Here is a 24,428-nt window from a genome sequence, read left to right on the forward strand (position 1 = left end):
ATTGTTTTTATTCCTTTGACGTGTGATACATTTCTAATGCAATGTAATTAGATTTTGGGAATGATACACATTTTTGAATAAAATGGAACATTTAGACATGGGATATATATGAGGTTAAAGATAAAGGACCTATTTGTGGTGATATTGTATCCCCAAATACATTGTGCGCCATAATAAACTTATCTGGGGTCAGAGAACAGAACAGCCACTAGATAGACGTTGAGGCCAGAAAATGGCGGCACACACACCTTTAATCCTGTCACTTGGGAGGCAGAGATTCATTAGGATCGCTGTGAGTTCAAGGCAACATTGGAAACAGCCAGGCAAGGTGACACACACGTTTAATCTGAGGAAGTGATATCAGGAAACAGAAAAGCATATAAGGCATGAGGACCAGGAACTAGAGGCTTTTAAGCTTTGAGGCTTTTAGCAGCAGTTCAGTTGAGATCCATTCCAGTGAGGACTCAGAAGCTTTCAGGATGAGGATTTGTGGAAACAGGATAGGATGAGGAGCTGTTGAGGTGAGGTTGGCTGTGGCTTGTTCTGCTTCTCTGACCTTTCAGAATTCACCCCAATATCTGGCTCCCGAGTGTTTTCTATTAATAAGACTTTTTAAAATTTGTATTACACTTGTCTTCCAGCTCCAGTATTATAAATAAAAAAGGACAAAGACCCACTAAGAGTCATATAGACAGACTAAAGAGAACTTGCACCTTTGAAGTTTAGCTTAGCCTGGACTCTTTAATACTCCAGACTCCCTACTGTGTGTGTGTGTGTGTGTGTGTGTGTGTGTGTGTGTGTGAGCTGTAAGTCTATGCAGTTGTAAACTACACGAGGCCAGGCATACTACAAATCTTATTTATCCTTACAGCCTTACACCAAGGTTTCTCAGCATGATCACTATGTGCCCTTTGCTTGTGTCCTGCAAATTACAGGAGGTTAGTGACATCCCCACACCTCTGCCTACTAGATTGCAATCACACTTGGAATAGCCAAAAGTGTCTCTAAACCTTGCCAAAAGTCAGTTGGGGCAAAATTGCCCCCAGTGAAGAGTCATCACCTTAAATGCTCAGTTTAGTGTTAAGATACAGTAGTTAATAGTAAATGACCATATTAGCAAAATTGTTAGTTAATTAGATATGAGAATTGAATAAGATCTTTTATAATAAAATGAAGTAGTGTGCTGTAGGGTATTGGATCACACTGTGTGAAGATGTGTCTGTCTTTCCTCACCTACCTAAGGTACCTTCCGATTGGTTTAATAAAGAGCTGAATGGCCAATAGCTAGGCAGGAAAGGATAGGCAGGTCTTCCTTCTGGGGAGAGAAAGGAACATGGGGGAAGAATCTGAGAGGGGGATTTGCCAGCCAGACACTGAGGAAGTAGGACAATGTTACTGAGGAGAGGTAATGTGCCACATGGCAGGACATAGATTAATATAAATGGACTAATTTAAATTTTAAGAGCTAGTTGGGAAAAAGTCTAAGCTAAAGTCAAACTTTCATACTTAATAGTAAGTCTTCTGTCATTATTCAGGAGCTGGCAGTTAAGACCCCTTGGAGTAGTGCATTATAATTTTCAATCATTTCCTTCAAATGTGGACTTAAAGTTGAATTAATACTTTAGATGGAACTTATGCACAACAGATTTCTGTTTCTAGGTGCTGAGTCCCAACAACTAGCATATCCCTGCTCTGTGAGTTGCATATCAATATTAGTTTTCTCTTTTGTAACATTACACTAATGACTTATATTTTAACTTAAAATCCATTAAAACTCTCTATTTGTAAAGAATCTTGTTGGTGCTTATCTTCTTCTACTTTGTATTTTCCATTTGTTTTTGAATTATTATATTTTATATATTTTTCTTATGAAATTTCATCTCTTTTTTATAAAGCATTTCTTGGTTTTGTCAATATTTTAAAAATTTAAGCATTTTCATATTTCATATTATATCTCTGTCCAATTTTATCCTACATTTCTTGGTTGCTTGGTTGGTAAAAATTTTGTTCTGAACACAGTAAAGGATGAAAATATTTGACATAATTGAATAGTCATGAACTGCACTCAGAACAAATAACTTATAACCAAACCATGGAATAGTTACTTCGATGGTCTCATTTTTTTTCCCTTTCCTCCAATTTTAAAAATTAAAATGAGCAAAATGATATCATTATTTCTGAAATAAGCTACTGAAAATAAAGACAGGACATGTAACAACTGAGGGCTACACAAATTTAATAGCTCTTCTCTCTCTATCTCTCCCTCTCTCTCTGAGGCCAGATTATCACTATGTAGTCATGCTGGTGTTACAGGCATGCACCACGATTCCTGGCTGCCCAGTCTGGGATTCTTGTGCTTCTCATGCACTCTGTTTAGAGAATAGCTGAGCTCAGTTGTGGCACTGGCATGAAATGAGCCAATGCCTCAGGAAAGGGTGGTTTTTAAGTGGTGTGGAATTTGCTTATTAATGAATGTATAATGACTTCACTATGCTTTGTAAGAGAACACAAAGAGTGATAAGCGTGCCAGTTCTCTAAGATAGCAGATCAATATTATTCATCATGAATAATATATTATATTACAGAACAAATAAGGGCCACCTGATCAAGACAAGTTATAAGATCTCCTCATAGAGCTGGATAATAAATACAAATATGCAAGAAAAAAGGCAACTTAGCTATATTTTGTAGCTTCTCCGTAGTGAGATTATTTATAATCTGTGTCTACATTTCTGGTAGCACTTCTCTTTCCCATGTACTATCCCAAATTCACTCTTCTTGTCTCTCCTCTAGCCATCTCTCATCAATATTATTTACAGATCTTACCCCTGCTGTCCTTTTTGTGGATGCATCTCTCATGTGACACCCCTTGCTCCTCCCCCCTTTCCTTTTTCTCTAGAATGAGTTCCAAAATGTTTAGGATTGCATACAGGGCACTCTGTGGCTTCATTTCTTTCTACTCTTCCCCATCAAGTAGCCATAGTGACCTACTTTATGTTGTTGAATGTTCTGTGCTCCTTCAAACCTCTGTGTCCTTGCTCATGCTGTCATTCTGAAAAGGAGACCTTTCTCTACTTTTTTATTTGGTGAATTCATTGAGAGTCCTTGAAAGTCAAAGTCATATTTTACCTTCTCAATTTTCTAATCCTGACTTTCTCCAAAAATTCACAGTGCCTTGAACTATCCCTGAGATTTACTATAGGATTAATAAATGTTCCCAAATGAGTAAATATTAACTCTCCAAAATATGAAGTGGGGCTGTTTAGTTTCATTGATATTCTATGTAAAAAACTTACATTGCATAATAACATCCCTAAAATATTGTAAATACATATGTAATATTTTTTTTTTTTTTTTTTTTTTTTTTTTTTGGTTTTTCGAGACAGGGTTTCTCTGTGTAGCTTTGCGCCTTTCCTGGAACTCACTTGGTAGCCCAGGCTGGCCTCGAACTCACAGAGATCCGCCGGCCTCTGCCTCCCGAGTGCTGGGATTAAAGGCGTGCGCCACCACCACCCGGCACATATGTAATATTTTAACATGGTAAGATGCGTTTGAAGAAAATCAACTGAATAATGGTACCTGAAAATTTTAAAAGCACTGTTTTTTATATGTATCATTTAATATATTCTGTTGTATATTTTGTCTTCATAGCCTAGATATTGCTTAAAATAAGAAATCCAGTGAATGTAACTTTAAACTTGTTTCTGTATCCTAAGCTGGGATATCAAACCAGCCACGTTCTGTGGGGTTATGATTATTGTTACTATTACTTATTTTAACCAATTTTAATTAGGATATTTGTTATGGCTAGCCTGAATAGTTCATATTTGGAACATTGTTTCACAGCACAAAACAACAACAAAAATGCATATTATGTTAGAATTCAAGGTGAAGGCCAGATGTGGTACATATCTTCAATTGCAGTACTGGGGGAGGCAGAGAGAGGCAGGTGAATTTCTGTGAATTTTAGGCCAAACTGGTCTATAGAGAGGGTTCTAGGCCAGCTAGGGCAACAGAGTCAGAGTTGGTCTTAAAAAAAAAATAGAAGAAGAAAACTGGAACTAATGAAACACGATTTTATTGTATTTATTTTGAAAAGCACAGAAGGCTGATTGGTAAACGGTGAAAGAATGCTGTTGAAAAATGCATCTGATGTTATCCACAAAACACCATGTTCTTTGTCTTCCTCCTTCTCTGCAGACCTCTAAGACACTAGAATTGGGAGGTGAACTGTGGCACAGCAGTTTCCTGTCCAGAGAGCTAAGTTCAGGAACACAGTGGCAAACACACAGTAGCAGCTGTGTTCTAGTAAAGTGAAGCTTTTGCCTTTACAAAGTGTGACAAGAATTGTGACTTTGTGACGGGCTTGCCCCTGAGCCCAAATTATATATGCTGACACCAAAATGAGAGACCAGTTTCAGAAAGCTAATCAGGATCCTATTTGTTTACAAAGTAATGTAATTTAACTGTTCAGCAAGGCTGTCTTCATCTCTGTTGACCAGTACCAATAATAGCAATGCACTCACATGTTAACAGTGTAAGAACAGCCACTCAAACAATTGAAGTAGAGATTTTTACATCAATCTTATTTCCCTGTGCACACAAAGCATTGCTCATTCACAGCACTTAGGCAATTTTTAGAATACAAGAAAGCTCATCACAGTATCCCCTTAGATATTATTGAGCTGGTACCATATGCCATCTTAAATAGAACTAATGAGTTGAACCCATTGAAAAGACTCTGAATTCTCATCTCTGAAATGCAGCATTAATATTGTTTTAATTCCAACACACGTCTATGTAAGAAAGGAAGGAGGCAAAAGGGAATATGGGTGATAACGGTGTTTCAAACAGGTCGTTTCCACCCTCCTGCATTAGAGGACAGGCCATGTCAGACCATGGACTGATTAGGATTTGGGAGCTCCTCATATTCCTCAGCATAGCGTTGGTAGTGATCCGTGAGAAGAGGCTGACTGGCTTCATTCCTGGTGCTTCTAGAACGGATCAGACAAGAAGCTCCCACAAAAATGACAGCCACAAGTAACAGCACAGCCACTACAGCAATGGTAATGATTTCAGATATAGTGAACTCCTGACCTATTGGGAAAACAAGATGAGAGTCAGATAAACATTGAAATAATTATCACCCAAACTGGACAGCTCACATTTAGGCACTGTTCAAGGCACTCTAGGAGAGACCCTCATATTTAGTTTTTATTGGCCCTATTACTTAGCACCTGCCATCTTGAAGGTACGTCTTAATTCTTTTTGTGAATGAGTCATTTTGAGATCGATGTTGTTGCCATTCCAAAGCTAAAGACCTGATGGCTCAAAGAATTGAGACCCTGCCCAGGGTCCATGGGCTGTAGGAGAATTTCTGGGTTTGGGAGTCAGTTTTAATCAGTCCCAAGTTCTGTGATCTCTCACTATGTCTTGGTACTTTTGTTGTGGGAAAATTTACAATTGAAAGTCTTGAATTTTAAAATATAAAAAAAAAAAGCAGCTTTGAATATCTTACTCCATCTTCATTTATAAATAAATGGAAGTGGCATGGTCTCATGAGTAATTGGTGACATCACAGGGGTCTAAGTTGAAAATTCATTTCTTCCTTGCTGGGAACATAGCCTCTCTAGTGTTAGAATGAATTTATAAGTTTGAGTTTCTTTATCTGCAAAATGAGAAATAAAATACTTGCCTCTATTATGAAGATTAAATAAGATTTTGAAGATTAAATAAGATGGAGTGTTGTTAAATTATCTCAATACTGGTCAGAGTGAGTACCCAATAAATGATAATTTCCTACTTTTTATTTCCGAACAAGAATCTATGGGAAAACTTCATATCCAATAGAACACACCAGCCTCAGCACACTGTGAGGACCTTTCTTTTAAGATGACCGATTTTCTTTTGGAGAACACCACAGTAAAAATACATTGACAACACTGACCTGGCCATTGAACTTCATAAGCATATCCCAGGTTGTCTGGTGCAGTAACAAACATCTCTGTGTTGGTAACTGGAGGCCAGAATGGTACCATGTTATATTGCCTGTTATGTCCAATAGGAGCATTTTCCAATGGGAAGGTAGAAATATCTAAAATATTCCAAAGGCAGCTTGTCAGCAGACAGAAAGTTGACATCAGAGTAGTTGTTATGCTCTGAAGGTGGCTAACGTGCAAGTGTATGTGAAAAGTGTTTTCAAAGTTTATAGCAAATACAGGCACAAGACAAGTCTCACTGCCGAACAGGGTGAGTGTGGCATCCACACTCGTCTTGATAGAACCTTTAAAGTCACAGGAGTTGAGTGACAATACTGTATAAGATTCTCACCAGGCCGGGTGGTGGTGGCGCACGCCTTTAATCCCAGCGCTCAGGAGGCAGAGGCAGGCGGATCTCTGTGAGTTCAAAGCCAGCCTGGGCTACAGAGTGAGTTCCAGGACAGGCTCCAAAGCTACACAGAGAAACCCTGTCTCGAAAAACCAAAAAAAAAAAAAAAAAAAAAAAAAAAAAAAAGATTCTCACCAGCTATTCTGTTTTTAAACTACACAAGCTAATTTAATTTAATAAATCCACAGAACATATTTTTCAGTCAATGAAAAGCCAGACCTGCCTGTTCTCTATCATGGTCTGTAATTCAAACTTGAGAGATGATTGTCCTTGACCATATATATATATTTTAGTATTAGTAACCTGGGGAAGTTACATGGTGAGGCTTGTAACCCAGCTACAATTTTAAACTCTCCGTTTCACCTGTCTATTGAATCCTGACTGATTACTCTCAGTTCAGTTTGTCTTCAGCTATGTGATACAGTTCACTAAAATGGGCAAAGGAATCACAACACAAGCAAGAGCCACAACTGGATCACCAGTAATTTCCCTCAGCAAGATCCTTCTAATGATCCCCATTTCTCAGTGACCTTGTACTCTCATTTTCCTGCAGACCCCAATCCCTCCACCTCCTCTTCTCAATGTGCATCTGCTCCAGCTTATCAGGTTCCTTCCTGTTCCTTTGTTTTGGGAGGATCTTTTTCTATTTGCCTGCACTGCATTCTCAATCTCATTTTCTGATTTTTGTCTACTTACAAAAACTTTCCACTTCCTACTATACTGTATTTCTATTATACTGTATTTATTTATATTTGGCTATTCTATTTTCTACTAACAGGTGTGAAAATTCTGGAAAGAAACTACTAAGTTCTGCATTCAACTTCTGGTACCTAGAATGCTGTCCAAGAAACATTAGGTGATCAATTAATGTTTGTGAAAGGATTTATGATTGCTTCATTTCTTTCCTAGCTGAAGAAGTAGCAATCATTTTGGGAAATGTACAAACTGCTTTTTCTGAAAAAAAAAATCATGGAGCTCTGGGCTACTATGGTGAAACAACACGTCATTCTAAAGTAATGAAAGAGGGATATTGAATTATATGTTACTCAGATTTATAATAGTAGTGGTAAGAGACAGAGACAGACAGGTCTTTGTGAGTTTGAGGCCATTCTGGCTACATAGATAGTTTCAGGTGAGGCAGGCCTACATAGTGAAACTCTGTCTCAAAACAAACAAATAAACCAACAAACCCACAAAATTAGTAAATAAAAATCGACATAATTGTTGCTAGCATTTGGATGTACTGTTTTTGTTTGTTTGTTTGTTTGTTTGTTTTGTGTTCAGCAATAGGATTCTGCAGCCTCATATTGAAAGACAACAACCGGGTTTAGCTTTCTTAAGGTTGTTACTATGACTTCTGGTTTTTATAATTGTACAATTCTGATTTCTGAAGAATCTTCAATATGTTTAAAACCTTTGACAGAATTCAGAAAAATAACCCCATCCTTTCTGCTCCTGGACTGTTTTCAGCTTTATGGAATTGTTTAGAGATTCTTCCCTAATTCTTACTTTTGCTGCTTTTATTACTTCATGACATCCTTTCCCAATGGACATTTAGAAATAAATGAGATATTTGAGAAGGTGTCTGGTTGGTCAGTTTTCATTTTTATGCAAATTTTCAGCATTGACTTTTTCTATAATTTAAGACTATATTTTATCAGAACAGTGTCACAGGCTGACTATTGTTTATTTATGGCCTTTCTCTACCCACTGAGAGCCTAGTAGCTGAGAAACCTTAAACTGCACAGAGCTCAAGCAGAGGAGGTGGGGGAAATAAGAAAACACAACTTCCTGGTTCATCAACAACCTTTAGATTAGACTTGGAGAGTCTTTAAGAAATTTGTATGAATGAGCAATAATTATTTTTTCAACCAGAATCTGAAAGGCAAAAGAGTACACATTTTCATGGTTTCTAGAAAACTATAACAAGAGAGTATTTCCATTCCCTTTGAGAAGTCTAACACCCACAGCACTGGGAATGACTGCCTATATATTACTTGTATATTTTTGGCTAGTTCTCAAAAGTCTATACTTAATAAGAGCTGGTTTTGTTAATTCCTAACCTATCAACTCCAGTTTATATAGTGTTATAATAAAAATAATCTAATCAAACACACCCAAAGTGATAGCCATTACTGTAAACAGAACAATCTTGTTCTTACAACTATTAAGTTGAACACTGGAGGGATTGGTAAAAAGCAAGTGCCTGAAGTAAAGGTATGGATTAAGGAGTGGGGAGTATGATTTCAAAGTTGGGGAAGTGGAAAAATGTAGTTTACTGTACCCAGATTGAATCATAAAAAATTAATTTCTTATTTTATTTTAAAGAAATTATGGTGGTTTGAATGAGAATGAGAACAGGCCCATACATTTAAATGCTTAGTCACCAGGGAGTAGATCTGTATGAGAAGGATTAGGAGGACTAGGAGGTGTGGTCTTTTTGGAGTAGGTGGGACTTTATTAGAGGAGGTGTGTCACTGGGGGCAGGCTTTGAGGTTTCAAAAGCCCACTCCAAGTTCAATGTCTTTCTCTCTCTGCCTGCTGCCTATGGATAGATGTAAGCTCTCAGCTACTGCTCCAGCATCATGCTTGTCTGCTTCCCACCATGATGATAATGGACTAACATTCTGAAACTACTAAGTAAGCACCCAATTAAATGTTTTCTTTTATAAGTGTTGTCTGGGTCATGGTGTCTCTTTATAGCAATAGAACAGTGACTAAGACAGAAACTAACACTGTATAAGTAATCCATTATCTGTTGCTGTTATGCATTTAAATACATATGAAATATGAAGCAGGATACCAATTATTGAATTCATAACAAATTGACAATTGAGCAAGAATTTATGCATGAATTGCCTTTCTGTTTTTTCTTTTTTGAGACTACACCTCCCTTTATAGCGCAGGCTGGCATTAAACTCTAGATCCTCTCCTTCAAACTTCTGAGTACTGGAATTATAGCCACTACCATCCCTGGCAAATTACTGGTTTCTTAAATGATTCTGACACAATAACATATTTTAATCAACACATAGATTAGTGGTCTGGGAAAGGTTGCAATAGAGGTTTCTGTTACACACAAAGATGTGTGAGGGCCTTACTGGATAGATAAAAGCAATAGAGAGCTAATCTTCAATACTGTGGGTGCATGATAAAAGCACAGCAGCTAAAACTCAGAACATTTCCAAAGTATAAAAATTTATGATGTTTAAACCAGTGGAAGTACTTTCATGGTTTTGAAAAGCAACATACTTCTCTTGGCTGAGTAGGAGTGCAGTAAATGAGGTCTCTAAAATAATATTTTAAAGAATGCATTGAAATGAACTTAAAAGAGATCTCCTATGGCATGACATAAAAACTTGTAACTTTTCAAGTTGAGCAAATTTCCATTTCTGTGAGGCCATAAAGTAATACAACTCAGAACTGCAGATTATAGACATGGCATGTTCAGTCTTTTGTGGAATCCAAGAAAAGATCTGTAACATTCCTTCATTTATATTAAAAAGCAATGAGAGGGTTTGTTGGAAAATATGAGTAAGAAAAACTTGGAACACACGGGAGTCATCTTTTCACGACAAAAATGCCTGTAGTGACATCTTAACGGTAACTGTACTGAGAGACTTCTGTAGTATTCATAGTGGTTTTGAGTATTTGGCAGTGGCTGGATGGGAGAGCTGCTGCATCTTTATTTTGGAGGGTATTTTACGGTTGTCAAGTGCTAGTTTAAATCGATAACCACAGCATCAGGATAATCCCTTTGCAAAGCCCGCAAAATCATATGAAAGCATCTCACCAGGGCTGTACCTCCTTAGCCATTCGTCAAAGACTGCATCAGTGAAAGTATGCAGGAGGATGAAAATCGGATCGTTGGGAGACAGATGAGTTTGTCCTCCTGTTCCATTCAGGAAAAGGTGGGCCAGGTTGTGAAGGCTTCGAACAGCAGGGTCATATTTCCCCGTGGGATCACTGTAACCTGCATTTAAAAGTAAGGATGGAAATAGTAGAGAACATTGCAAGTCAACAGCAGGGATTATATTAGGAAACTATTTTTCAAAGCTCGCCAGGCTAAATACTGCCTCAGTATAATAGTGTTGTCTCTCTGTAGTAATGGCTGATGACATTTGCTTGCTATACTCAGAACTAGGTTAGTTCTGAGCTGGTAGTGTGGCTTTCCAAATGTAGCTTCTAGGTTAACACTAACAACCTGCAGAAGATAACAGTCAAAATGGATGAATGCTGAATTTTGACAAGGCACAGATTGTTCCGCATGGAAACAGAGACAGTGGAAATCCCCCAGCTACTGCTTCCACCACTGGGAATACTGCTGTCACTGTCCTGGAAACTTTCCTCTCTTCCTCCCTTTGAATCACTGCCAGCGTATTTATTTTTAGAAAATTAATTTTGTGGGGATGCTAAAATGTCCCCACTTTCTCTCTTTTTCTCTACAGTTTTAGACATCTGGAAAGATTGCTCTCAAAATAGTTAGAGAATTTTTATAGTCCCTCTGCATATTAAACATATGACGACAAGTGCCAAATAGGTCAGAAAGCAGTCGGAGGGCTTGTGATGTGTGATCGAGTTAAGCGCGTCTGATTGGGCTGAACTACCAAGTGTATATGTTCACTCGCTCACTCATTCATTCATTTTCCTACTTTATTATGACTCAAGGAACATAGCACATTGCTTTAAAAAAATCAGTACTTTAGCCTTATAAATACCAGATTTTAGTACCTATATGCAGTAAATATCATAGTAAATATTGAATCAACTCTGTTAGTGAGTTAGTATTATTTAAATGAAAATAAGGAGAATATACAATTTTGATAGTAAAAGGAAGTAGAATTAAAATTAGTGATTGGATTTATATCTTACATATCTCTGATTATAGGAGAGAATCATTCCTATTGGAAGCAGGTTGGTGCACTTGACTTGTGATGCTGATACTCAGGGGAATTTCAATAGTAACAAATTTAAAATTAAGTTAGACGTAATTATATTCCTTTAGAAGTCTGAATATATTGATGTTTGCTATCTCAGGAAAGTCACTGCACTACTTCAACTTCAAAATACTTTTATTGCTGTGAAATGAGGAAAATCAAGCTAAAACTCAGTAGACATTTATTTAATTGTTTATAGACCTTCACAATTTGTTACAAAGTGTTTCAACTTAAATAAAACTGCCCAAACCAGATCTTACAGACTGTCAGGTAATTGGAACATAAAATAATTGTTAATCTTACTTTTTTAAAAGATACTATTTTATGATTACAAAAGTCCCCTGTAGTTCTACAGTATGATGTTATTACACATGAAGTCTGAAAGGTGCCAGGCACTAGGTTTAAGAGACTGGAGAAATTTAGGAGGTTTGAAACAATAGTCCCCCAAGACTTTTTCCTCTGATAATCAAATATATCTCTGGTAATCAAATAGAGTTTGATACTCCCCTTATTTTTTGAATCCAAAATTGTGACAAAATCAACAGCCAGTTCATATAAACCCATGTGATCAATATGGCATTCAAAATCTTTTTAAAAACTAACCAATTTGGGGCACTCCACTCACCCAACTAGATTAATTCAAAGCGCCAATTGTCTTGGTTTTGGTTTTGTTTGTTTACTTGCCTTCCACTGTGTTTCGAAAACTGTTTGTAGAATTGGAATAAAAAGGCGGTGTGTCAAACACACCGACCTCCAAGCACCGAATGACATCCTGTGGCGCAGGAAGCCGCTGCACTGCTGGTCTCCCCACATTTCCAGCTGGATTTCTCCTGATGGGCCCACCCTCAGTGCCTAGGGAGGAAAGGCATGCACACAGTTAAAGAATGGCTACAGGTCTGAGCACTGCTCTCTTGTATACAGTGAAAACCCCCAAAATTAGATCCTCATGAAAGAAATATGAAAAGACATGCTTATAGTGAAAAACATCTAAATTACGTTGTCCTACTTCTGTGAATTGAGATAGCCTGATGTTCCAAGACACTGGAAGGAAACAATAATCACGTTGACAGACATGGGTCTGAGTGCTACTAAATGACAATAAGCTTTGTTGAAAGAATGTAAGAATATAAGAAATTGAATTTTTTTAAATAACCTTATAAAACTAAATTAAAAACTAAAATATAAGCTAGGCAGTGGTGGCACACGCCTTTAATCCCAGCACTTGGGGGACAGAGGCAAGTGGATCTCTAAGTTCCAGGCCAGCCTAGTCTATAAAGCTAGTTCTGGGACAACCAAGGCTACATTAAAAAAACATGTCTCAAAACAAAACAAAAAAAAAGACAAACAGAAAAAGAACCTCCTCCCCAAAACCAAACCAAAAAACAACAGAAAAGCCCTAAATCTCCAAACAAACAAAAACAAATGCAAACAAAAACCCTAAAACATATATTTCACATATATATGAAAAATCATACCCAAATTCCATCTATTACCAGTCTTCAGAGAAACAAGAAAAAAATACCCCAAATCTCCTTGAAATATTGTGCTTATTTCAATCAATAAATGTTTTCCATCTTTTTTGTTTGTTTGTTTGAATCAATTAATGCCATCATTAAACCTTTTGAAGGGAAATATAGATGCCTTAAGGGAGGGAAGAAAGGTAAAGAGAGGGAGGGAGGGAGTGAGGGAGGAAGAGAGAGAGAGAGAGAGAGAGAGAGAGAGAGAGAGAGAGAGAGAGAGAGAGAATAATAAAGAATAGATTTACAAGGAACTCTGAATGACTAGGAAGAATTTCTTTAAGTAAAGTCAGAGAAATTTTGCAAGGTGAGTAGTCTAGAGAGGAACATTAGCAAAAAGCCATAAGCTTCCTCCTTTTTGTCTCTGGAGTATATGAACTCTCTCATCATTCCTGGCACACAGTGCCTGGTGTTTCCTAAGAGTGACAAGGAGTTGGTGCACACTTTCCTATGGCTGCTAAAAGAGATCTCTTTGGTGAAGAGCTTGCAAGGAGCAGAGCAGACTGTAGGGATGATGGGAAGCCAGACCAGAGCCACGTTGTGAAGAAATCAAGTACAAGTTCAGAAAGTTATATTAAATTCTTTGGGAAGTGGAGGAAAATTGGAGCCTTACGTGAGTGGGGCAGGGTAAGAATGGTTAAGAGCACTTTTCGTGAGGATACCATGGTGATTGATTGATAGACTCCTAAGTGCCCCCCAGGGACAAGGCAAATAATTGATTGGTTTGTGAGGGGCAGCACTGCAACTTCAGCTTGTTTTCATCTTCATTCACAAATGTCCTATGTTGAATCCTAGGCACAATGCTCCTACCTGCTTCATTAGCATAACAACCATTACACACCATAGCGATAAAACTGACCTGTATTAGGATTGCAGTATCCATGTACATTTTGGGGGTATAGACTATGCTCAAAAAACCTTCAGGCATTACTATATCTAAAGTCTGACTTTTAGCTAGTATTTTGGGGATTACTGTTTGGGGAAATTATCAATAAATCCCATGAAGTTTGAAAGTTCTGTCCACTTTGGTTGCAAGCAACCGCATCCTAGTTCATTTGATGGAGTTTCATGGTTGAGACTTTGGGTAGTAAAAGAAACTAGTGGAGCCATTTTAATTTTACCCCAGTGTTTTTTAAATTTAGTTTGCACATGGACAACTTCTGCCAATTCAGCCACCAATGTCCTATGACTTACAGTCCTGTAAAATTTTCACATTGGAATGAATGAGAAGTCCAGAATGTGTGAGGGAAAAATGGCTTTAAGAAATCCTGTGAAGAAAGAAGCAGTGTTTTTCATATGATGACTCACAGATGCATTAGGAGGGCTGAAAGGTTGTCAGGTGTCACTAACTCACTTTTCCCACCCATTAAATTTAGTCAAACAAATAAATAACAATATAAGTCTGGAATCCCTAGATCAAGGAAAGGTTAATCCAAGGACATGTATGCACCAGTCTCCTGAAGAAGATGTCAATGAATCTATAGAAATGAATAAAATCTTCTCAGACAGAAGCAGGATAAAAGAAATAATTTCCATGAGAATTGAAGAAGACATATAGTAAGAATCTCATACTGTATGAGACATACGCTGTGATTGATACAAACTCATCCTTTATTCTTTACTATGTTTGATTTTTAAAGTTTAGTGTGTGTGTGTGTGTGTGTGTGTGTGTGTGTGTGTGTGTGTGTGTGTGTGTCTATGTGTGCACAGTCCCAGGACCACCGTGTGAGTCCTAGGAATTGGATTCAGGTCGTCAGTCTTGGCAATGTGAGTTTTTACCTGCAGAACCATCGTGCCAGCCTTCTCTACCATGTTCAATAAATATGATGTTTGCTTTTTACATCTTGAATTGTCACAGTGGACAATCTTAAAATTTGTTTAACCCAGAATAAATACTCTTCAACTTTTCCCAAAGTTGTGAGGCTTGTTAAATTGAATGATAGGAAAAACTATGACAAAATGAAATACTTTCACTTTTATTTTTTTCCTCCTATGTTATATTTTCATTGACTTTTAAAGAATATTTCTTTCTAGATTGGGAAGATAGCATATAAAAGTCAAGTGCTTGAGACCCGAGTTTGACCCAAGAACCCACAGGAAAAAAAATGAAGTACGTTAGGGCACACTTACAATATTAGCATTGAAAAGGCAGAGACAGGTAGAGTCCCAGGCTTGGTAGTGAGCCCTTGATGAATTCTGGGCAGTAAGAAACCTTGCTCCCCCACCCCAAAGCCAGATGGAGCCTGGAGCCTGGCTTTAATCCCAGCGCTTGAGAGACAGCAACAGTCTGGCAGTTGGATGCCTATGAGTCAGAGGCCAGCCTAGGCTACATAGTAAGTTGCAGGACAGCCAGAGCTACACAGTGAGACACTTGTCTCAAAACTAAAAGAAAATAGGTTAGACAGAGCTAAATCAACGACAATTGAAGGTGTCCTATGGCATACACATATGTATACACATGTGTATATGCACACGCATGAACATAAACACACACACACACACACACACACACACACACACACACACACACCACGATTATGTCTAAGTATCAGCATGGCAGGAAAATATCTAAGAACTCTCAGCCCTAAACATAACAGCCTGGTAAAAAAGATGAATGTGTTAGTATATGAAGATCCTCTGACCTTCAGTTTCATTTTCTGTCACAAGGTGGACCCAATTGCTCAGGTGTTAGACTGCTAAAGGAAACTTTCATGTATTATCACATTTCTTACAGTAGTACAAAAATAACTACCTTTCTAATGGTGAAAAAAAATGTACTTAGTTCCTTGGATATATTTAAACTATTCTCTTCTTAGGCTTCTAAAGCAATACAAAAATTAATACATAAAATACAAGCAGAGTGATAGACCACAAACATAATAATAAGGTACAACTCTAATTTTTATATGGAAAATCAAATATTTAAAATATCCAGAAATACCTGAAGCAGAAAAAAACACAAGAAATAATAGAGAACACCAACAATTAAGACTGTGTTAGTAGCCGGGCGGTGGTGGCACACGCCTTTAACCCCAGCACTTGGGAGGCAGAGCCAGGCAGATCTCTGTGAATTCGAGGCCAGCCTGGTCTACAGAGTGAGATCCAGGACAGGCACCAAAACTACACAGAGAAACCCTGTCTCAAAAAACAAACAAACAAAAAGACTGTGTTAGTAGCACAGGGAGGGTAACTGTGTTTCGTGGAGGAAAGCAGGAAGCTCATGAACAGACCAGTGCATAGCAGAAATGTTCTGCGGCAGAGGCACAATGTCCGGACCTGTGTCTATTCTCTTTAGGAGAGCTGAGAGCCGTGACTCGGCAGCCGTTGCTGTTATCACATCTTCCTTTTCTAGGAAAGGGATCCATCCCTTTTGGGTTTTAGTTCTCTGAACAAACATGGAATTTTCCCGTTTTTGCTCCCCTCCTTCTTGTTCTGCTCCCAGAGTACTTCCACCAATTTTTGCACATTTCAGATATTCCTGGGGGACATTTTCAGTAAGATTCCACCCCAAGGCACATGACTGCCAAGCAGTGCTTAGTGTAGTAAGAGGATTAATAGACTCTAGGATTTTTGAAAATAAAGTTAGCGATGTACTGATCAAATTGCTAAAAGAAAAAAAAATAGTAACAATCACAGGTACTTTGTATTTCCCAGGAGCACCTTGTAGACTGCCTTGAGTCTCCTAGGGGCTCAATGTGCCTCTGCAATGGTAGCAGATTTCATTCTGAAGAAAGGCAGCACAATCTCTTCATCTAATAAAGAACTGTGAACAGTAGCTGTCATTTTGGGTCTTACTGTTACAAACTGTTCCCAGGGTGTCGTAATCTTCTAAGGACTCGCAGACCACTCTCCATTGAGAAAAGACCGAGTTGGGGCTTATAAGCGTAGAATCGAAGTTGCTCCTGGATCCCATCAAGTCATCGGTGCAAATATCACAGACGTTTTTCCCGGTTGCAAAATTCCAGTAAGGAAGGGAGAAAGAAGGCTCTTGCAGCATATCCTAAATCACAGAAATCAGTTAGTGGTCACTTCTTCTACTTACGTCCTGTCTCTTGGCTTGCTTGACTCCGGTGTCTTTTTTCTGTTAGCTCTATGTGTTAAGGTATTATTTTCTCTCTATGTGTTGAGGTATTATTTTTAGGTATTTTTTTTTTCCCTCCAGAGACAGGGTTTCTCTGTGTAACAGCTCTGGCTGTCATGGACTTTGTAGACCAAGCTGGCCTCGAACTCACAGATATCTGCTTCCCGAGTGCTGCTTAATTCCCCCGCCCTGCTTAATTTCCTATTTTTAATGGAAGTACCACCAACTCTTAGCAGCATGTGACCTCAGCTTTGAAATGATTTGTGGAACAGTAAGTTTGGGGTTTTGTTTTTAATGTGGCCTGAATGACTGTAGTTAGGTAGATTTTGGTTTGCTTTGTCTCACACAGACTCTATTTGCAAAGGACAAAAAGAATTTTGTTTAGAGACCTATGCTGCAAAGCTGACCCAGGAAGACAGGCATCTGCCTGAAGCTCACAGACAAAATGCTAAACAGAAGCAGGATGAATTCTGTGCCTATTGTTCTTAGGACCAGTGACCTAGTTTCCACTTAGAAACTATCTCACACTTTTTGAAAATACTTGAGACCAAGGACACATGCTTATTTTACCGAATTTCTTAAAACACTGCTTCCTTCATTCACTTTCTTTTGGCCTTTGGGGAATTGCTTTCAGAGGGTGAGAGTTAGTGGAGAGCTGCTTTTTGCCTTCTGTGTCTTTCAAGCCCCGGGTATACTTTTGCTCCTTTAATGTAGCTCCCTTCTGGTCTACATCTCCTTATTCTTGGGTGTTTTAGAGATCAGAGGCTTTTTAAGGCATCCCTACTTATTTGATCACTATGGGTTTGTATTAGTCATGCAAAAACTGTCATTGCGCTTCCCAAAAGTTAGGGACAACTTCCAGGGGCTCATTATGAATCAAGCTAAGTGTAGCTGGACAACTGACATTTGGGAGCCAGAGCACATTCCTATGGTGTTGTGTGTCACAGGTAGTCTGGAACATGGTGATGCCTTGTGCTAGAAAACGTAAGTCACCAGGGTGGAAGTTACACAGCAGAATGAAGGCTTGAGACACTCCCTACTCGCCTTTTCAAATTCTAATGTGTCATTGGGAAATGCCTTGAGGGAATGAAGATCTCCAGTTAGTTACAGATGACAGAGTTATGTACGCACAATCTGTCACATGTCTTTCTTGTAATCAGAGCTTTAAAATATGATCCTGAGAGGACTAGATGGACCCATTTAATTACCTTCAAAGTGTGTATGAACAGATTCCTGTCAACGATCACTCTGTATTGCAGTGCATCAATTCTATCTTCTAACAGTTGTTTTCCCTCAAAAGGCTAACACAGTGCCCAGTAAATCAACAAATAAGTTTGGACAGATTTTTTTTTTTCAAGATAATTTTAAGACTTTAACTTTGGGATAGAGATACATGACTGTTGTTTCGTACAGGAAACGAGCTTAGTTTACAGACTTAATAATTGAGATCCAATAATAAACAATTTTATTTGGGCTGGGGACTGCTCATAGAGCATTGTGCTTGCTAGGCAAGTGCTCTATCGTTGAGCTAAACTCACAATCTCTAAACTGTTCACTTTCTGAATGACAATATTTTTCTCAAAAAGTAGTTCTGTTAGTGAAAAGGCAACAATAAGATATTTATGATACTAGATATGTTAGTGTGTTTTGAGTTCATCTGCTTAAAAATAAAAGCCTTATTGAGCTCCAGTTGAAGTCTACTTTATGTTCCCCTTCAAAAAGCTAGTTTTCAAATGAAAATTCATGTCTAAAGATATGTCATTTTGAGATCCTTTTAGAAACAATATATATTAAAGTTATGTAAAATGATGTTTTGATATATTTGAATGTATATATGAATGTAGATACACACATATAAACACGATATATATATATATATGTGTGTGTGTGTGTGTGTGTGTGTGTGTGTACACATATAGAGTGAATGAGTCCTGCCTCTAAGAAAATGAACACATCCATCATTTTTTACAGTTATGTGATGCTTTTGTGTGGGGCTTTTCTCTAAGCCTTAAAGTGGTAGGGGCCATGGAAAAATATAGTTCAGTGAACAGGAAAGTATTTAGTCTCTAGAACCATCAGCTGTTTTGAGGAGAGATACCTATGGATGGAAGAGTGAGACATGCAGGTCCTCCACTCCCCAGGAGGTGGCGCCTGCCTACATTCCACAGTTCAGGAAGAAGCCCAGAAAACTGAGATTTCCTTTGTTACCTTCATCATTTTGTTCCGGTTACCAAGCTGTAGAAAATTCGAAACTTTTAATTCTTGCCCAAACCAGGTCTCCATTGTTTTTCTCATCATTAACATTACTTTTATTTTACTGCACAAAAGATCAGGGTTAATGCATTAGTGAATAATCAGTGTGGGAAGAATCTTACCTGAAAGTCACAAGTACCCTGATAATGTGATTGCTTTGTCACGGCTCATTGTTGTCATTCAGTACAAAGTGAATCACAGTGATTTACAACAGGGACCTCAAAACGAAGATAGAACATACCTGCATGTCTCTCTCCAGCTGCAGCAGATGGTATCTGTGCCACGTGAGAAAAGCCGGTCCTTCATGAGAGAAATCCACATCACCAAAGCTTTCCTGCCCCACTCCAAGGAAGGTTTTTTTTACTGAATAATAGTGTGTCCAAACAAAGTAGTTGTAAATGGAAATGTTCTCGAATTGTGGTGTGTTGCCATCTGGTCCCAGTATGGCTTCTGACCTCCTTGTGGCAATAACAAATTGAGGGTGAGTTGTGCGCTTTGCCATATCCAAGGCTCTGACAAAGTGACTCTTTTCTTCTGTACTTAAGTCAAGAAGATTTCTCCTGACTGTAAGGATGAAAAGATTAAGATGTGAAAATTAGCACAATCATATTACTACATGCTATGCCTCCTGTAACCATTAATGGCCATATGTGTACCCGTTCAAATCTTTTATAAGTTATTTAACTGGTTAAGTATCATTTCCAACATGATTGGGACCGGATATGTTTTGGAGTTTACAAATTTTGAAGTATTTTCTTATACATTATATTTTGGGGGTTGGATCCGAACCTAAATGTAAAATTCATTTGTTTCTTATACACTCTGTTATACACATAGCCTGAAGACAATTTTAACCACAGTTTCATTATTTTGTGTTTAAAACAAAGACTAATGTGTGTGGCTTTCCATTTGTGATACCATGTTGGGCTTGAAAACTTTCAGAGTTTGGGGGAATTTTGGAATTTTTGATTAGAGATTCTCAATCTGTATGTTATTAAAAATATCTCTAATTAAATCTTTGTTTAGACTGATCTTTCTTCCTCTCCTTCTTTGTCTCAGCAATTTACTGTAACAGAGCCCCAGACCTTAGTAGGCCCTGAGACCTTAGCACAACTGACTCCATGATGGAAGTGCCAACAAGGCTGTAGAACTCAGCACATAGGTAGCACCACCTGCCAACACTAAAACAAAGGCCTAATCCATCAAAGTCCAAATAGTTGTGGGAAAGTCCCAACATGTACTGACCTTTTTAGCTTATGTAGTTCTACTTCTGGCTAACTGTTCTTGTTAACTGAAGTATATCAACCAAGAACACGTTTTTTGTGCATATAAGTTCATCCTGAGAAAGGCTCAGTGCTACACTGGGTTTCTGAGTACTCAGTGTAGTTGCTGGCTTGCTAACAAAGACTTTCTAAAACCCATGTCCAAGCAGTCTTCTATGGTGAATACCCCATGACATTTACTCTTGGGTTTCTAAAAGTTTTCTTTAATCTTACATGAGGGTTTATGGGTCTGTAACATTGTCATATTTATTTCTGTTCATTATTGACATTTTAAAAAATTTTTCTACTTTTTTTGAGATAGGATTTCTCTGTGTAGCCCTGCCTGTCCTGGAACTTGCTTTGTAGATCAGGCTATGTCAAACTCAGAGATCTTCCTACCTCTGTTTCCTGAGTGCTGGGATTAAAGGCATGTGTCACCACCACCCAGTAGGATTTTCTATTATCTAAATCTTATAAAAACAAGGCAGATGAGCACAGCCTAGTGATTAAAACAGAGTTTTCTGTCTTTTGACACATTTTCTTCCTTTCTTTTTTGGATGGGGGGACTTTTAATTTTTGTGTGTGCATATTTTGGGAGCAGACAAAAAGGATGGATATATTATTTAATAACAACAGCAACAACAACTACTTCCTCCTCCTTCTGCTTTCTACTTTCTTTTTCTTTCTTCTTTTTGAAAAAGCCATGGCTATCTTGAATTTGCTATGTAGACCAGGCTGGCCTCAAACTCCAAGAGTTCCACCTGACTCTGCCTCCTGAATGCTGGGACTAAAGACGTGCGCCACCACTGCCTGGCTAACAAAACTTCTTCTTTTTTTGCTGTTGTTTTTTGTTTGTTTATTTATTTATTTATTTATTTATTGATTGATTGATTGAGTAAAACCAAGACTTATTGTAAGCCACAGTCATCCTAGGGTCCCACTTTTCATATAGCCTCCCTGGTTCTATGGGCTGCAGTCTGATTGTTCTTTGCTTTATATCTAGAATCCACTTAAGAGTGAGTACATACCATATTTGTCCTTCTGGACACATTTTCTTAGGCTCAATTTTCATGTATGCAATAGTTGGATAAAAAGAACTCCTGCTTTACAAAGGCACAAACATTAAGGAGAACACACATGCATGCATGTGACACATACACACACATACACACACACATACACACGCACGTACACACACACACATACATGCACACACACACACACACACACACACACACACACGCACGCACGCACGTACACACACAATTAGACCAGGGCTTGGAAGACAGTGAAGTCTCAAAAGCTAGTCTGTGAAACCCTCAGTCGTTGTCTGAAACATGGAAAACAAGCAGGTGCTGGTGCCATTACTGTTTAGTACTCCACATACCTGCTCCTTCATCTATAATGCAAGAGTTCCCTCACCACAGCGAGGAATTATGGGTCATCATCGCTGCTTGTAGAGGCTGTATTATTAGAGCTAGATAGATCTCAGTGGGAATGCCATGCTTGCCAAAGTTCTAGATCCATGAATTTGGCCTTATGAATCTAATGTATAAAGATTAGCATAAACACCTTAAGTGATAAAAAGCCAGTTCCTAATATATGGTGATTGCTTCAGTATTTTTGAAGGAAATACTGTGTGTTGGGGTGGGGGGGACATATGCATGTGTGTGAAGACCAGAGCGGAGTTTCAGGTGTCCACTATCACTCTCTACCTCATTTTCCTGAGACAGGGTCTCTCACAGGAGTTCATCGCTTTTTGGCTAGACCTGTGGTTGTTTCAAAACTCCAGAGATTCACCTGTCTCTCACCCTTAGTACTGGGGTTACAGGCACATGTGGCTACACCCAGTTTCTTAAGTGGATGCTGGGAATCTGAAGTCAGGTTCTCTTGCTTAGGCAACAAGTCCTCTTACCACTCACTGAGCCGTCTCTCCAGACCTAAGGAGACAACTATTAGTTGAAAGGTGTGGGTTTCAGGGCTGGAGAGATGGCTCAGAGGTTAAGAGTACTGGCAGCTCTTCCAGAGGTCCTGAGTTCAATTCCCAGCAACCACATGATGGCTCACAGCCATCTATAATGAGATCTGGTGCCCTCTTCTGTCACTCAGGAATATATACAGACAGAACACTGTAAATCAATCAATTAATCAATCCTAAAAAATAAATAAATCTTAAAAAATAAAGTTTGGGGGCTGGAGAGATGGCTCAGAGGTTAAGAGCACTGACTGCTCTTCCAGAGGTCCTGAGTTCAATTCCCAGCAACCACATGGTGGCTCACAACCATCTGTAATGAGATCTGGCGCCCTCTTCTGTATACATAATAAATAAATAAATCTTTAAAAAAAAAAAAAAAAAATAAAGTTTGGGGTTCAGTCCCAAACTTCTATACCAGACAAGTTTCTCCAACTTCCTATCCTTCAGTTTGCTCAACTGGGGAAAGATGGTTGAGCTCTATGATTTGTAGGTGTTTCCTGACTTAAGTGATTCAGCGTTCTGTGTATTGTGTATAGCCTTGAATCTCATTCAGTGAAACTGCCTCCCCCATCTTTCCACTCACCTGTGAGAACTTTCTGGTCGCACGCAGCTCCTCTCCACCCAGGACGGCAGGTCCCACAGTTGTGTCCTGAGAAATTACCATTGCACTGACATGTCCTGTTGAAGAACCTCAGAGGCCAGCCCTCTCGGTCATCTCTGCCATCGTAGGGATAATGGGGACTGTGGGGTCGGGAGTCTGCGGTCACAGCCTCACACCTTCCCCTTCCTGATGATGAGCCACAGCGGTCAGTCCCAGGTCCAGAGGAAGGGGACAGGTCTGGGCAACACATTCTACTTCTCAGAGCCTCAACATTGGCACACTCTCGCGGAAACTGAGTCCAGACCTGATGAAAAAGCACCAGGGAGAGGAAGACAGAGGCCAGGGGAAGGACTTTGTAGGATTTCATTCTTCTACAAGCAAGAGTCCAGGACACAGATCTAGTATGCTGCTCTTTGCAGGGAGGATACTGAAGTACTCAGATCAAAAGCCAGCTGAAAAAAAAAAAAGCAAAACCGAGTTACATAACTTCTTCTAAGCACTCTTCCCAACCTACTCCAAAATGGAATCCTTCTATGTGAAGCAACATTTCTAAACATAAATAAAAACAATTTACTTTTGAATATCAAGCATAACACCTAGATCACTGAATTCATACTCCTGGCATTTGAGTTTTCTTATTTAAAACTTCTAGTCCTAGGAATCCAATTCTCAGGCTGGGAAGATGGCTCAGTGATTAAGAGCACATACTGTTCCTTTAGAGGAACTAAGTTCAGTGCCTTGCACCCACATCATCAGGCCCACAATTTCTTGTAACTGCAGCTCCCAGCATTCCCCTCTGCCCTTTATGGGCACCCGCACTCATGTGCACATACCCACATGCATACACATAAATTAAAAAGACGATGAATCTATTCTAAAAAGACTTATCCTGGATCTCATTTACTGAAAGCATCCACTAGCAGGTGACTGCCATAGTAGCATTTCACCATGGATCTGAAAGAAGGATTGGGAGCAGGTTTCTAGCAAGCAAATCTTCTTCATCCTACTAGAGTTTTGGCCACAGTTGACCTCACAACAGAGCTGCTCACTGGTACCTTCAACTCCGGGAAGGTTTCTCTGCTGACTTCCTTCAGAGCCAGTGTTGGTTGTCTGCTTGTCCCCTGATGCCAGCTGTTAATTGAATGTGGCTTTCTGCCAGACAGTAAATCCCCAGCTGGATCCCTCACACTGGGAGGGGCTTGTCCTCTCCTCCAGCTCTCACTAATCCCTTCTCACACCAGTGAATTCTCCTGCCCTTTAACTACTCCCCAGCACATGACTCCCTCCCCACTGGGTCCCTTGTGATGGTTAAAGTTTTAAGAAAAGGTCAGACACACTGATTTGGAAGATGTGTTTGAGACACTGAAGAGCTTTTGTTTTCGTTGTAGTGATTTGATTTTTTTTTTTCCTGTATC

The 24,428-nt window shown here is 38.9% G+C and overlaps 1 protein-coding gene across 1 annotated transcript; it reads right to left on the reverse strand.

The window, feature by feature from the left end:
• Positions 1 to 4,139: 4,139 nt before the first annotated feature.
• On the reverse strand, positions 4,140 to 23,458 carry Tyrp1 (tyrosinase related protein 1). The gene is made up of 7 exons (XM_052718192.1): positions 22,996 to 23,458; positions 19,417 to 19,739; positions 16,637 to 16,841; positions 12,009 to 12,176; positions 10,181 to 10,360; positions 5,948 to 6,094; positions 4,140 to 5,097 (listed from the first exon to the last, which is right to left on the reverse strand). Exons 1-7 carry the CDS (start codon positions 23,378 to 23,380, stop codon positions 4,892 to 4,894), a joined length of 1,614 nt encoding a protein of 537 aa, XP_052574152.1. The 5' UTR covers positions 23,381 to 23,458; the 3' UTR covers positions 4,140 to 4,891.
• Between the last annotated feature and the right edge of the window lie 970 nt (positions 23,459 to 24,428).

Source organism: Peromyscus californicus, unplaced genomic scaffold (assembly GCF_007827085.1).
Source record: "Peromyscus californicus insignis strain IS unplaced genomic scaffold, ASM782708v3 Scaffold_5__1_contigs__length_169319896, whole genome shotgun sequence".
Lineage (NCBI taxonomy): Eukaryota > Metazoa > Chordata > Mammalia > Rodentia > Cricetidae > Peromyscus > Peromyscus californicus.